A 14673-nucleotide genomic window follows, 5' to 3' on the forward strand; every position below is an offset into this window, starting at 1 on the left:
GGGAAACGCTAGAAAGTGTCCGTTCATTCCTGTCGCATTCACAGCCATATAAGGCGATCATGTAAAACGTACCTGCAGAAATCCTGTTCATTTCCTGGTCGCTCAAACATCTTGGTTTTGCCTGAAGCTTTTGTTATAAGGCACTCACAGTGAAAATCTTTGCAGTTCTGGAAACGTCAGTGTCTTCTTTCCAAAACTATCAATTCCATGCATAGTCGAGCATCTTTTCGTGACAAAATATTGCGCTTAAAATGGGCACGTCTTTTTATCCAAAAATGAAATAATGCCCCTAGAGGACTAACAGGTTAAACCAGGTTTCAGTAAGTAGGAGAGTTACTGGGGAAACTTTAAACCAGGTTTCAGTAAGTAGGAGAGTTACTGGGGAAACTTTACACTAGGTTCCAGTAAATACAAGAGTTACTGGGGAAACTTTAAACCAGGTTTCAGTAAGTAGGAGAGTTACTGGGGAAACTTTACACTAGGTTCCAGTAAATAGAAGAGTTACTGGGGAAACTTTAAACCAGGTTTCAGTAAGTAGGAGAGTTACTGGGGAAACTTTACACTAGGTTCCAGTAAATAGAAGAGTTACTGGGGAAACTTTAAACCAGGTTTCAGTAAGTAGGAGAGTTACTGGGGAAACTTTAACTAGGTTCCAGTAAGTAGAATATTCACTGGGGAAACTTTACACTAGGTTCCAGTAAGTAGAAGAGTTACTGGGGAAACTTTACACTAGGTTCCAGTAAGTAGAAGAGTTACTGGGGAAACTTTACACTAGGTTCCAGTAAGTAGAAGAGTTACTGGGGAAACTTTACACTAGGTTCCAGTAAGTAGCAGAGTTACTGGGGAAACTTTACACTAGGTTCCAGTAAGTAGCAGAGTTACTGGGGAAACTTTACACTAGGTTCCAGTAAGTAGCAGAGTTACTGGGGAAACTTTACACTAGGTTCCAGTAAGTAGAAGAGTTACTGGGGAAACTTTACACTAGGTTCCAGTAAGAAGAAGAGTTACTGGGGAAACTTTACACTAGGTTCCAGTAAGAAGAAGAGTTACTGGGGAAACTTTACACTAGGTTCCAGTAAGTAGAAGAGTTACTGGGGAAACTTTACACTAGGTTCCAGTAAGTAGAAGAGTTACTGGGGAAACTTTACACTAGGTTCCAGTAAGTAGAGGAGTTACTGGGGAAACTTTACACTAGGTTCCAGTAAGTAGGAGAGTTACTGGGGAAACTTTAAACCAGGTTCCAGTAAGTAGGAGAGTTACTGGGGAAACTTTACACTAGGTTCCAGTAAGTAGAAGAGTTACTGGGGAAACTTTAACTTGGTTCCAGTTAGGAGAGTTGCTGTTATAAATGTAACTTGTAGTGGAGTTACTGGGGAAACTTTAACTAGGTTCCAGTAAGTAGGAGAGTTGCTGTGATAAATGTAACTTGTAGTAGAGTTACTGGGGAAACTTTACACCAGGTTCCAGTAAGTAGGAGAGTTACTGGGGAAACTTTAAACCAGGTTCCAGTAAGTAGGAGAGTTACTGGGGAAACTTTACACTAGGTTCCAGTAAGTAGAAGAGTTACTGGGGAAACTTTACACTAGGTTCCAGTAAGTAGCAGAGTTACTGGGGAAACTTTACACTAGGTTCCAGTAAGTAGGAGAGTTACTGGGGAAACTTTACACTAGGTTCCAGTAAGTAGGAGAGTTACTGGGGAAACTTTAACTAGGTTCCAGTAAGTAGAAGATTTACTGGGGAAACTTTACACTAGGTTCCAGTAAGTAGCAGAGTTACTGGGGAAACGTTACACTAGGTTCCAGTAAGTAGCAGAGTTACTGGGGAAACTTTACACTAGGTTCCAGTAAGTAGCAGAGTTACTGGGGAAACTTTACACTAGGTTCCAGTAAGTAGAAGAGTTACTGGGGAAACTTTACACTAGGTTCCAGTAAGTAGGAGAGTTACTGGGGAAACTTTAACTAGCTTCCAGTAAGTAGAATATTTACTGGGGAAACTTTACACTAGGTTCCAGTAAGTAGAAGAGTTACTGGGGAAACTTTACACTAGGTTCCAGTAAGTAGAAGAGTTACTGGGGAAACTTTAACTTGGTTCCAGTTTGGAGAGTTGCTGTTATAAATGTAACTTGTAGTGGAGTTACTGGGGAAACTTTAACTAGGTTCCAGTAAGTAGGAGAGTTGCTGTGATAAATGTAACTTGTAGTAGAGTTACTGGGGAAACTTTACACCAGGTTCCAGTAAGTAGGAGAGTTACTGGGGAAACTTTACACTAGGTTCCAGTAAGTAGGAGAGTTACTGTGATAAATGTAACTTGTAGTAGAGTTACTGGGGAAACTTTAACTAGGTTCCAGTTATTCGGAGAGTTGCTGAGGAAACACTTTACACTAGGTTCCAGCAAGTGGAAGAGTTACTAGGGAAACTTTACCTAGCTTGTGTCTCTGTAGTTATTCATTTAAGTTCAGCATAACACTAAGAGTGTGATATGTTTGTTTTCCTGTAGCTATGACAACCATAAGATAGATAAGCTGCTGGATGGCAGCTGGTCGGTGTTCTGGATCAAGATGGCGTCGTGCTGGGTGTGTCTCATCCTCTACATCTGGACCCTGGTCGCACCCATGGTCTGCCCCAAACGCTTCGAGGCCTAACACACACACACACACACACACTGAAACACAGCCCAACACTACCTTCAGCTTTCTATATGGGGTTTTTGTGTTGTTTTTAATTTCCCTTTTCCCCTACTTTACATGGTTAAGCTATTGTTTCCTTGAAGGCAGTTGCTGTCTTTTTATTTGTTTACTACCTTTGATACATGGAGTATTCTGTTACATGCAGGGACTCTTCGGGGTGCCTAAAACAATGCGCTGGACCAAAATACATACAGTCATTTATGTGGGACCACATGATCATAGTGGTGCCCTGATTCTGTTATGGGATGCCCAGCACCCTTGAGCACCAATGTCAATTAAACCCTTTTACATGTTTGCTTACATTTGTGATTTTTATGTGTGCGAAGCATCTGTTTTCCCATGATGGACCCAGACCTCCATATTGTTCTGTTATTCCCATAAAGAGAAGTTCCATTTCTCAGGCTCACATATAAGCTGGAAGTGTCTTGCTTGCTATTGCGCCCTTTTGTAGAAGACGTTTTCTATGCAATTAATCCAAATGTTTTGATTTGCCTGTCTTCACATGGTCATGTGAATCATTTTAAATTATGAGTAGATATGATGGATTGTGTCCACACTCCTTTTGAGACATTTGTACACAACACTTTTTTGTAGTGTTGTTTTCCAAATAGGCCTGTGTGACTAGCAGAGTGCTGCCTGGCTGGTAGAGGACGGGAAGATCAACAGAGGGAAGATCAACAGTTTGATTTCAAACATTTGCCAAAGGTAGATCTCAGAAACAAAGAATTGACACGCTAAAGTTCTTCACTACCACAAACCTCTGATCCTTGGTTAGCTCTCTGTTGAAGGGTCACTTTCAGAGACTTTTTCAGGACTGTGAAAACAGAAAGGGATAGGGTTCAAAACGGACCAGGACCTTAGTGTGTAGTGTAGGTTACTTAACACTGGTTGTTACTGACTGAACAAACCCAGATCAAGACTTGACAGGGAGCAAAAAAAACTTGCTCCAGAAATCCAAATGATTCTGTTGTCATACTTACAACCCTACAGTATATAACCCTTTTGATACTATTATATGTACACTCATTTAATATGATATTTGAAGAAAAAGTGGAACATTTTTCTATTTAAGATGAAGTCTTTCTCCTTCAATTTCAGATTGCTGAATAGAATAATCACATAACCCTATGAGCCAGCAGTTTGTTCATTCATATTTATGCCATAAAGTACCCACTGTGACTTTAGTTTCTTCCTCAGCCATTGTCCTGAAGGGGTTAAACCCATCTGAAAGGGTCAGCTGTGAACAATAGGGTTGGGATCCATCCATTCAGTAATGTCATGGATCTGAAAGGGTCGGCTGTGAACAATAGGGTTGGGATCCATCCATTCAGCAATGTCATGGATCTGAAAGGGTCGTTTGTGAACAATAGGGTTGGGATCCATCCATTCAGTAATGTCATGGATCTGAAAGGGTCATTTGTGAACAATAGGGTTGGGATCCATCCATTCAGTAATGTCATGGATCTGAAAGGGTCGTTTGTGAACAATAGGGTTGGGATCCATCCATTCAGTAATGTCATGGATCTGAAAGGGTCGGCTGTGAACAATAGGGTTGGGATCCATCCATTCAGTAATGTCATGGATCTGAAAGGGTCGGCTGTGAACAATAGGGTTGGGATCCATCCATTCAGTAATGTCATGGATCTGAAAGGGTCGGCTGTGAACAATAGGGTTGGGATCCATCCATTCAGTAATGTCATGGATCTGAAAGGGTCGGCTGTGAACAATAGGGTTGGGATCCATCCATTCAGTAATGTCATGGATCTGAAAGGGTCGGCTGTGAACAATAGGGTTGGGATCCATCCATTCAGTAATGTCATGGAGTGAATCGGAATTTCAATTCAACAATTAAAAGTTGCCATAGATTGTATAAAAATAGATTTGCGAAATATAATTTCACTTAAATTAACTGTATGATGCTGAATTGACACCGGGTGAATTGGAACGCCTGGTGTAAAACTGGTTTACTAATCAATTCCTGTACATGTTTGATATTAGCAGATTGTGTCCATATGTCATTTCAGACAAGTTGTTTGTCCACAGAGCCAGATAGATGTGGCATGGTGTTCTACAGCTCATCACCATCAGGTCAAGGTCATGTTAAACCTTTAGGCTCAAAATAGTCTGATTAGGCTGTATGCTGCCATACCTGATATGCTGATGTCCCTTCCTGTTCTCCATTGTTAAGATGACCACTAGGTGTGTACACAGGAGTGTGAATGGAATGGGAGTGTGTTTGTTTCATTTATTTGAACAGGAGCACTTGCGTGAGTTTGTCTGTGCAGAACATTGTGTGTATGTGTGTGCGTGCATGCGTCTCCAAACACACTGCTCACACTAAGGGCTCTATTCAATCCGTATGGCAGACGTTCAGCATTACAGCGTGATTGACATTTAAAGGCAATGTTCCTGCGTTAGCAAAGACTGCATTCACAGTAAACACTGTATATGTCTTGTCCGCTCCATCGGAAATGACCTTTACAATTCTATCGCCCAATCTGCAACTCTTCAGCGATACAGACTGAATAGAGCCCGAATTCTCTGTACACAGTTAGTTTGTCCTAAACAAAAAAATAAAACATGAACAGCCTGTGTGTGTCTGTGTTTGTATAAAGCTAATCACTTTTAGTCTCAGCTTGAAATAGTGCCTTGGGGAAGAAATCACACTGCAATCTATTCCATTTAGTTACACACCAAACAAAAGACCCAGAAAAGGTATTTTACCAAAGGCTCAGCATGTTTATTAATAGATTAACTAAAAGACAAGGGGAACAGATAACACACATACAGGTTTACAACACTACAATCATCAATCTTCTAGTTGAACCTATTCTAATATTACAGTGTCATGACGTTGTCCTGGGGGTAGGTTTATGACAGTCATAAATACCTCTTCACCCCCCTTTTCCTCTCTACCCTACTGATGTTACAGTTGCAAAACCCTTGGTAAACAAAGATTCTGAGAACATCAGAAGGTGGGGGGAAATTAACTATATTCTGGTAATGCAACCAATTGAACATATGTGGTGGTACTTAATGAATATGATGTCAGTTCGGTTGTCATCTGAGAAATTCTCATCAATGATAAGATGACAAACTCTACAGTGGAAAATCTACACATCAGAGTTATCAGATTCACATGGAATTGCTTTTCAATTTAAATGTTTGAATATGAATTTATTCGTGATGGGATGAAATGTGATTTTAGCTTCTAAAACGTGAGATTTGGGTTTTCATTAGACAGGGCTCTGCTCAATCAGTGGCCCGCCCCTGTGAAGGGACATGGGCTATAAAACATTTCAAACACGCCCTCCTCTCCCTTCCTACATAAGCCCTTGACAATATACCCTCCTGTTCCAAAGATGTGAGGATGACGGTCCTATGTCAGAATGGTTCAGATAACTACAGAAAGAAGCCAACATCAGCGTGAGCTTTGGTTGCGAATAGTATGAACTTTGAACTCTTATTCACTACAGAAGTGATACCTCCTAGCCGTTGAGTTAGCAACAGCAAATGCAACGAGGGTCAGGAAGGAACAGACAGAGTATCCCGTCTATCACCCAACGATGTTACTACAACGTATCCAATTGACAACCAGAGACATTCTTCAAAGGACTCGGTTTGGCAACACGGCCTTCCATCTACCACCAACCTACCGAAGCGCAGCTCAGAGTAAATATTTCTTGCATTTTCCTTTTCCGAATGGGCGGTAATTTAGAATGCATCAGATACTGTATTTACGATTGCACAGCTTCTCCCTGTGTCCCTCAGTCTTCCCACTCTTTCACTCAAACCCAGCCCTTTTCCTTTGTGTAACAAGCTGTCATATCTGTTCCGCCCGCTAGGGACATTTTCCTTTATGACGTCATTTGTAATCAAGTTATGATTTAATTATGTGTATGTGTAATTCTGTGTGATTAGTTAGGTATTTAGTAAATAAATAATTAAACCAATTTTGTATTGCTGATTCAAATTGTTAGCCAGGGTTCGTGCAGATAACCAAGAATGTACAACTTTCAGATGAGACTGAATTAAGATGATGATTGATATTGACTGCTATTGATGTAAAATATTACTAGGTCTTTAAGAGTTGTCGGAAGATAACAGCTCTATAAATATTATTTTGTGGTGCCCGACTCTAGTTAATTACATGATTAGCTCAATCAGGTGATATTAATTACAGAGAAATTATTTTATAGAATAGCATGTCATATCACTTAATCCGGCATAGCCAAAGACACGACACTATCCTGTGACGGTAGTACTGGACTATCCTCTGAACAGTCTAATCACTTTATGCTGGTCCAAGTCCCCTGCACACGCGTCACCCATCTTGTCATCTGGCACAGTCACACAGATTAGCCAGTGGGTTCTTGGTATGGCACACCCACAGAGTGAGGAACTACTTGAGAGCACACCCACAGTAGGGAATGAAACTAGTGGAGTGACTGACTATTCTCATATGTCTGGTCAGAGTTGACCTCTAGTCTGCAGTTGTCTGCCTAGTCCGTTGTCATCATTGTCACACGTCTCCCTGTCCATCCTTCTGTGTCCAGCTGGGAGGGGTTGAGGACTGTAGGACAGTTGTCCTTAGTGTTCTGGTGACGAGAAGAGGTGAGAGCAAAGTCAACGCAGTAACTCTTCTATAGGTGTGGACGTGTTTATAGAAGGCTCTACCTGTCTATTGGTGTCACACGTGTCTCCTACAAGAACATCATCAACATTTGACTGTGGGAGAAGAGGGATATTATTCAATATCCTCATGAGGCATGCTACCCTGCTGCTGGCTACATTAGCATTTCAGTCTTGAGTTTGGGGTTAGGGTGGTGCTATGGTTGAAGTTGTTGGTTCTGTAGTGGTTTATCCAGAATGTTCTTCACGCCTGACCACAAAAACACAGGTAAAATTGTTTCTTCGGGCCCCAGATGGTAGGGTTTGTTTAAGGCAGAAGTGAATAATTTCCACTGGTTCTCAGCTGTGGACAGGGATTATAATGGAATAGAAACTTAGCGATCCAGAGTTAAAGGGGAAGACATAACCAAACGATCAAGATGTTAGAGGCCTGCCACAGTGCACAGACATCAAACATCATACTCAAACTGGATATGCGCACGCAAGCACACAAAGACACTCAACTGGGACACACTTTCACTATATCTGCCAATGGAACAGTTTTTTTTAAAGGGTTATCTAGCTAGTAACCGGAAGGTTGCAAGTTCAAATCCCCGAGCTGACAAGGTACAAATCCGTCGTTCTGCCCCTGAACAGGCAGTTAACCCACTGTTCCTAGGCCGTCATTGAAAATAAGAATTTGTTCTTAACTGACTTGCCTAGTTAAAAAAAGGTCAAATAAAACATTTTTTTAAATTACTGGGCTGCAGATGCCAGAGAATTTACGTACTGGCAACTGGGTTTCCCTGATAAATTGGACACTGTTGCCCCCGTGTGGCTAAATATGGAGCTCAAGTCTGTCACAAATTCCTCTCTTCCAGCCTTGCTTTTCTCCAAAGCAGAGTTCCCAAACAAACTGATATGCAACAACTTTGCTTTGAGAAATTCCATATTAAGCATGTTTGTAAGGTGCCTGATACCTCTGTATACACCCCTATATGCTTTAATTATTATTTTGTTCCATCTCTGTCTGATAAGGTGTTTCTTGAATGGAGGGAGAAGGGACTGGCTACAATTAAAGATTTATACATAGATAATCAATTGGCATCATTCATCCAATTAAAGAATACATTCAATCTCTCCCATTCACATTTTCTCCGTTACTTACAAGTCAGACACTATATCAAAGGGAAAATTCAAAATGCTGACACCTCCAGTACAACATTCCTTTTATGATTTGCTACAGCGCCCTCCCAATTCAAAACACCTCTACACAGAGGCCATACTAGTCATCTCAAGGAGACCTGGGGTAAAAAGTAAAATATTGAAATCTCATGTCTATGGGGAGAAGCCCAGTCTAGAATTCACTCCTGTTCCATCATTGCCAGATATCAATTGATACAATACAAAGTTGTGCATAGACTTCATTACTCCAAAACCAAATGACATAGAATTTACCCCCAGGCCTCCCCACTGTGTGACAGGTGTAAAGTCTCAGAGGGTTCCTTAACTTATCTGTTTTGGCTCTGCCCCCAACTCAATAATTATTGGAGGAACATCTTTGATTTGTACTCACACGTATATGAGAGGGCCATTGACCCAGACGCAGAACTCGCTCTCTTTGGCTGCTCAGAGTCTGTTCTAAGATGGTCCTATTAGGAACAACAGGCTCGGATGTTTGCAATGGTGGCTGCAAAACCAATTGTCCTCACAGAATGGAAGTGACCCCCTCCCCCTTGCTTCAGGAACCATTAAGTTGGAAAATAATCGTTTTTTAGGACCAACTCCTCCAGCAGATATCTCAAGGTTTGGGTTCCGTTTCTGGACCGTCTGGACAGAGACTGACTGTGAACACTGACTAGGAACACTTACTGTTGTTGCAACTGTCATTGTTGCTCTCTTCTTGTCCCATGTCTTGCCTAAGCAATGCTTAATTTCATAAGTCTGGCAGCTGCGTTTAAAAGAAATCTTGTGTGCTTTTGTTTTGTACAAAATTGCAAAAGAAAATCCTTTAAAATAAAATATTTAAAAAAGAATCCATGCTCTATGACTGTTTTGAACACATAGACTGGAATATTTCCCAGGTGCCACTGGGGATTACCTAAATGAATACGCCGACAGTCACCGTATTCATAAAAAAATGCATTGATGATGTGATGCCCGAATCATAAACTGTGGCAGTCTTGTCAGGAAACAGAAGAGGAGAGATGCTGCTTATAAGCACTGCATGGTGACCGGGGACAATTGCATGGTTATAACCTATGCAGATCGATCAAGATGGCGAGACACAAGTATACGGACGAAATAGAGAAGCAATTCAGGGGGTTGGACACTTTTATTATTATTTTTTTTTCACCTTTATTTAACCAGGTAGGCTAGTTGAGAACAAGTTCTCATTTGCAACTGCGACCTGGCCAAGATAAAGCATAGCAGTGTGAAAAGACAACACAGAGTTACACATGGAGTAAACAATTAACAAGTCAATAACACAGTAGAAAAAAAGGGGAGTCTATATACAATGTGTGCAAAAGGCATGAGGAGGTAGGGGAATAATTACAATATTGCAGATTAACACTGGAGTGATAAATGATCAGATGATCATGTACAGGTAGAGAGATATTGGTGTGCAAAAGAGCAGAAAAGTAAATAAATAAAAACTGTGGGCATGAGGTAGGTGAAAATGGGTGGGCTATTTACCAATAGATTATGTACAGCTGCAGCGATCGGTTAGCTGCTCAGATAGCTGATGTTTGAAGTTGGTGAGGGAGATAAAAGTCTCCAACTTCAGCGATTTTTGCAATTCGTTCCAGTCAGAGGCAGCAGAGTACTGGAACGAAAGGCGGCCGAATGAGGTGTTGGCTTTAGGGATGATCAGTGAGATACACCTGCTGGAGCGTGTGCTACGGATGGGTGTTGCCATCGTGACCAGTGAACTGAGATAAGGCAGAGCTTTACCTAGCATGGCCTTGTAGATGACCTGGAGCCAGTGGGTCTGGCGACGAATATGTAGCGAGGGCCAGCCGACTAGAGCATACAAGTCGCAGTGGTGGGTTGTATAAGGTGCTTTAGTGACAAAACGGATGGCACTGTGATAAACTGTATCCAGTTTGCTGAGTAGAGTGTTGGAAGCGATTTTGTAGATGACATCGCCGAAGTCGAGGATCGGTAGGATAGTCAGTTTTACTAGGGTAAGCTTGGCAGCGTGAGTGAAGGAGGCTTTGTTGCGGAATAGAAAGCCGACTCTTGATTTGATTTTCGATTGGAGATGTTTGATATGGGTCTGGAAGGAGAGTTTGCAGTCTAGCCAGACACCTAGGTACTTATAGGTGTCCACATATTCAAGGTCGGAACCATCCAGTGTGGTGATGCTAGTCAGGCATGCGGGTGCAGGCAGCGATCGGTTGAAAAGCATGCATTTGGTTTTACTAGCGTTTAAGAGCAGTTGGAGGCCACGGAAGGAGTGTTGTATGGCATTGAAGCTCGTTTGGAGGTTAGATAGCACAGTGTCCAATGACGGGCCGAAAGTATATAGAATGGTGTCGTCTGCGTAGAGGTGGATCAGGGAATCGCCCGCAGCAAGACCAACATCATTGATATATACAGAGAAAAGAGTCGGCCCGAGAATTGAACCCTGTGGCACCCCCACAGAGACTGCCAGAGGACCGGACAGCATGCCCTCTGATTTGACACACTGAACTCTGTCTGCAAAGTAATTGGTGAACCAGGCAAGGCAGTCATCCGAAAAACCGAGGCTACTGAGTCCGCCGATAAGAATCTGGTGATTGACAGAGTCGAAAGCCTTGGCAAGGTCAATGAAGACGGCTGCACAGTACTGTCTTTTATCGATGGCGGTTATGATGTCGTTTAGTACCTTGAGTGTGGCTGAGGTGCACCCGTGACCGGCTCGGAAACCAGATTGCATAGCGGAGAAGGTACGGTGGGATTCGAGATGATCAGTGACCTGTTTGTTGACTTGGCTTTCGAAGACCTTAGATAGGCAGGGCAGAATGGATATAGGTCTGTAACAGTTTGGGTCCAGGGTGTCTCCCCCTTTGAAGAGGGGGGTGACTGCAGCAGCTTTCCAATCCTTGGGGATCTCAGACGATATGAAAGAGAGGTTGAACAGGCTGGTATAGGGGTTGCGGTTCCAGGTTTTGCAGCTCTTTCAGAAAATCTGTTATCTGGATTTGGGTAAAGGAGAACCTGGAGAGGCTTGGGCGAGGAGCTGCGGGGGGGCCGGAGCTGTTGGCCGAGGTAGGAGTGGCCAGGCGGAAGGCATGGCCAGCCGTTGAGTAATGCTTGTTGAAGTTTTCGATAATCATGGATTTGTCGGTGGTGACCGTGTTCCCTAGCCTCAGTGCAGGGGGCAGCTGGGAGGAGGTGCTCTTGTTCTCCATGGACTTCACAGTGTCCCAGAACTTTTTGGAGTTGGAGCTACAGGATGCAAACTTCTGCCTGAAGAAGCTGGCCTTAGCTTTCCTGACTGACTGCGTGTATTGGTTCCTGACTTCCCTGAACAGTTGCACATCGCGGGGACTGTTCGATGCTATTGCAGTCCGCCACAGGATGTTTTTGTGCTGGTCGAGGGCAGTCAGGTCTGGAGTGAACCAAGGGGTGTATCTGTTCTTAGTTCTGCATTTTTTGAACGGAGCATGCTTATCTAAAATGGTCAGGAAGTTACTTTTAAAGAATGACCAGGCATCCTCAAATGACGGGATGAGGTCAATGTCCTTCCAGGATACCCGGGCCAGGTCGATTAGAAAGGCCTGCTCACAGAAGTGTTTTAGGGAACATTTGACAGTGATGAGGGGTGGTCGTTTGACTGCGGCACCGTAGCGGATACAGGCAATGAGGCAGTGGATGCTGAGATCCTGGTTGAAGACAGTGGAGGTGTATTTGGAGGGCCAGTTGGTCAGGATGACGTCTATGAGGGTGCCCTTGCTTACAGAGTTAGGGTTGTACCTGGTGGGTTCCTTGATGATTTGTGTGAGATTGAGGGCATCTAGCTTAGATTGTAGGACTGCCGGGGTGTTAAGCATATCCCAGTTTAGGTCACCTAACAGAACAAACTCTGAAGCTAGATGGGGGGCAATCAATTCACAAATGGTGTCCAGGGCACAGCTGGGAGCTGAGGGGGGTCGGTAGCAGGCGGCAACAGTGAGAGACTTATTTCTGGAGAGAGTAATTTTCAGAATTAGTAGTTCGAACAGTTTGGGTATGGACCTGGAAAGTATGACATTACTTTGCAGGCTATCTCTGCAGTAGACTGCAACTCCTCCCCCTTTGGCAGTTCTATCTTGACGGAAGATGTTAAAGTTGGGTTTGGAAATCTGTGAATTTTTGGTGGCCTTCCTGAGCCAGGATTCAGACACGGCAAGGACATCAGGGTTAGCAGAGTGTGCTAAAGCAGTGAGTAAAACAAACTTAGGGAGGAGGCTTCTGATGTTGACATGCATGAAACCAAGGCTTTTTCGATCACAGAAGTCAACAAATGAGGGTGCCTGGGGACATGCAGGGCCTGGGTTTACCTCCACATCACCCGCGGAACAGAGAAGGAGTAGTATGAGGGTGCGGCTAAAGGCTATCAAAACTGGTCGCCTAGAGCGTTGGGGACAGAGAATAAGAGGAGCACGTTTCTGGGCATGCTAGAATATATTCAGGGCATAATGCGCAGACAGGCGTATGGTGGGGTGCGGGTACGGCGGAGGTAAGCCCAGGCACTGGGTGATGATGAGAGAGGTCTCTGGACATGCTGGTTGTAATGGGTGAGGTCACCGCATATGTGGGAGGTGGGACAAAGGAGGTATCAGGGGTATGAGGAGTGGGACTAGGGGCTCCACTGTGAACTAAAACAATGATAACTAACCTGAGCAACAGTATACAAGGCATATTGACATTTGAGAGAGACATACAGCGAGGCATACAGTAATCACAGGTGTTGAATTGGGAAAGCTAGCTAAAACAGTGGGTGAGACAACAGCTAATCAGCTAGCATAACAACAGCAGGTAAAATGGCATTGACTAGGCAACAGGGCCGACAGATAAATCAAACAAGCAGAATGGAGTACCGTGATTAATGGACAGTCCAGCGTGCATCAGCTATGTAGCCAAGTGATCAGAGTCCAGGGGCAGCGGTGGATGGGGCAGGGGGGCTGGACTGGCGAGTGTTATCCAGGTTAAAAAAACTAACAATGACTAAGTAGCTATGTAGCTAGTTAGCTGGTTCGCTTCTGGAGGTTCTTGAGTGTGTTCTAAAAATTAAAAATAATAGCGATTCCGTATCACATTGGGTGAGGCAGGTTTCCGGAAGGTATAAACAAATTTAAAAAATCGGGAAGAGATAGAAAGTACATATGGGCCACTGCGATGCAGACGGTTAGCAGGCCTGTGCTAACAAGCTAACAGATTAGCAGGCAGGGGTAAACAAGGTAGTAGTTAGCGGACCTGGGCTAAACAAGCTAGCAGTTAGCATGCCGAATTAGCAAGCAAGGAGATAGCGAGGGCTAGAGAGTTAGCCTATGGAGGACGTCGCGATGGGGTGAGTCTGTTTATTCCTCTTCATGCAGTGACATCGATAGACCGGTCGTGGATCCGGGTATAGAAGCCCAGGAGTGTGCTAGGAACACAGGAGCTCTGGCCGGGCTAGCTTCAAGCTACGTTGGTGGAAACGCTAGCCAGGAGTAAACAACCAGGGTTGCGGTATAGCTCGATAGCTAGTTGTGAAGATCCAGCTGAAAAAAATGTTCCGTTTGCGGAGGGAATCCGGGGATAAAAAATAAATAGGTCCGTTATGCTCTGATTAGCGTCGCGTTGTTCGAACTGGCGAGAGCTTTCCGAGCTAAAGGTTAGCTGATGACCGGTTAGCTGAAGACCGCTAGCATAGCTGGTGGTTAGCTGGCTAACTTCAGTTGAGGGGTTCCGGTTCCGAAGTAAATATAAATACTTTAGGAAAAGTAGCTACATTGGGTGAGGCGGATTGCAGGAGAGTATTTGGAAGCTTAGGTTTAGCAAAATGTTTTTAAAGATATGCGAAGAAAAATATCTAAAATGAAAAAGAGACGATATTTACAGATATTTACAGAGAGACGATACGACAGGACGACTTACTGCTACGCCATCTTGGAAATAATCACGAGGCGTATGTGGCAGGGGCTTCTAACGATCACGGATTACAAAAATAAATCCAGTCACGTCGCTGTCACCAACGCTGCCCTGCCGGACGAGCTAAACACGTTTTTCTCACACGTCGAGCATAATGACTCTGAGTTGCAGAGGAGAGCGCCTGAGGACGAGGGCTACGTGCTGACGATCTCCACAGAGGACGTATGGAAGTCATTCAAGCGTGTTAACCCTCGCAAGGCTCCTGGCCTAGAAGG

At 43.7% G+C, this 14673-nt stretch overlaps 1 protein-coding gene across 1 annotated transcript in view; it reads left to right on the forward strand.

Annotated features, from left to right (window-relative positions):
* LOC118357869 (serine incorporator 5-like) overlaps nucleotides 1-5276 on the forward strand; it is a 74537-nt gene extending 69261 nt beyond the window's left edge. The window contains exon 12 of the mRNA XM_052478938.1: nucleotides 2497-5276. Within this exon, the coding sequence (XP_052334898.1) occupies nucleotides 2497-2641 (145 nt within the window). The 3' untranslated portion in view covers nucleotides 2642-5276. The remainder of the gene's footprint in view (nucleotides 1-2496) is intronic.
* Nucleotides 5277-14673: the final 9397 nt, after the last annotated feature.

The sequence above is a fragment of the Oncorhynchus keta genome, chromosome 25, assembly GCF_023373465.1.
Source record: "Oncorhynchus keta strain PuntledgeMale-10-30-2019 chromosome 25, Oket_V2, whole genome shotgun sequence".
Taxonomy (NCBI): domain Eukaryota; kingdom Metazoa; phylum Chordata; class Actinopteri; order Salmoniformes; family Salmonidae; genus Oncorhynchus; species Oncorhynchus keta.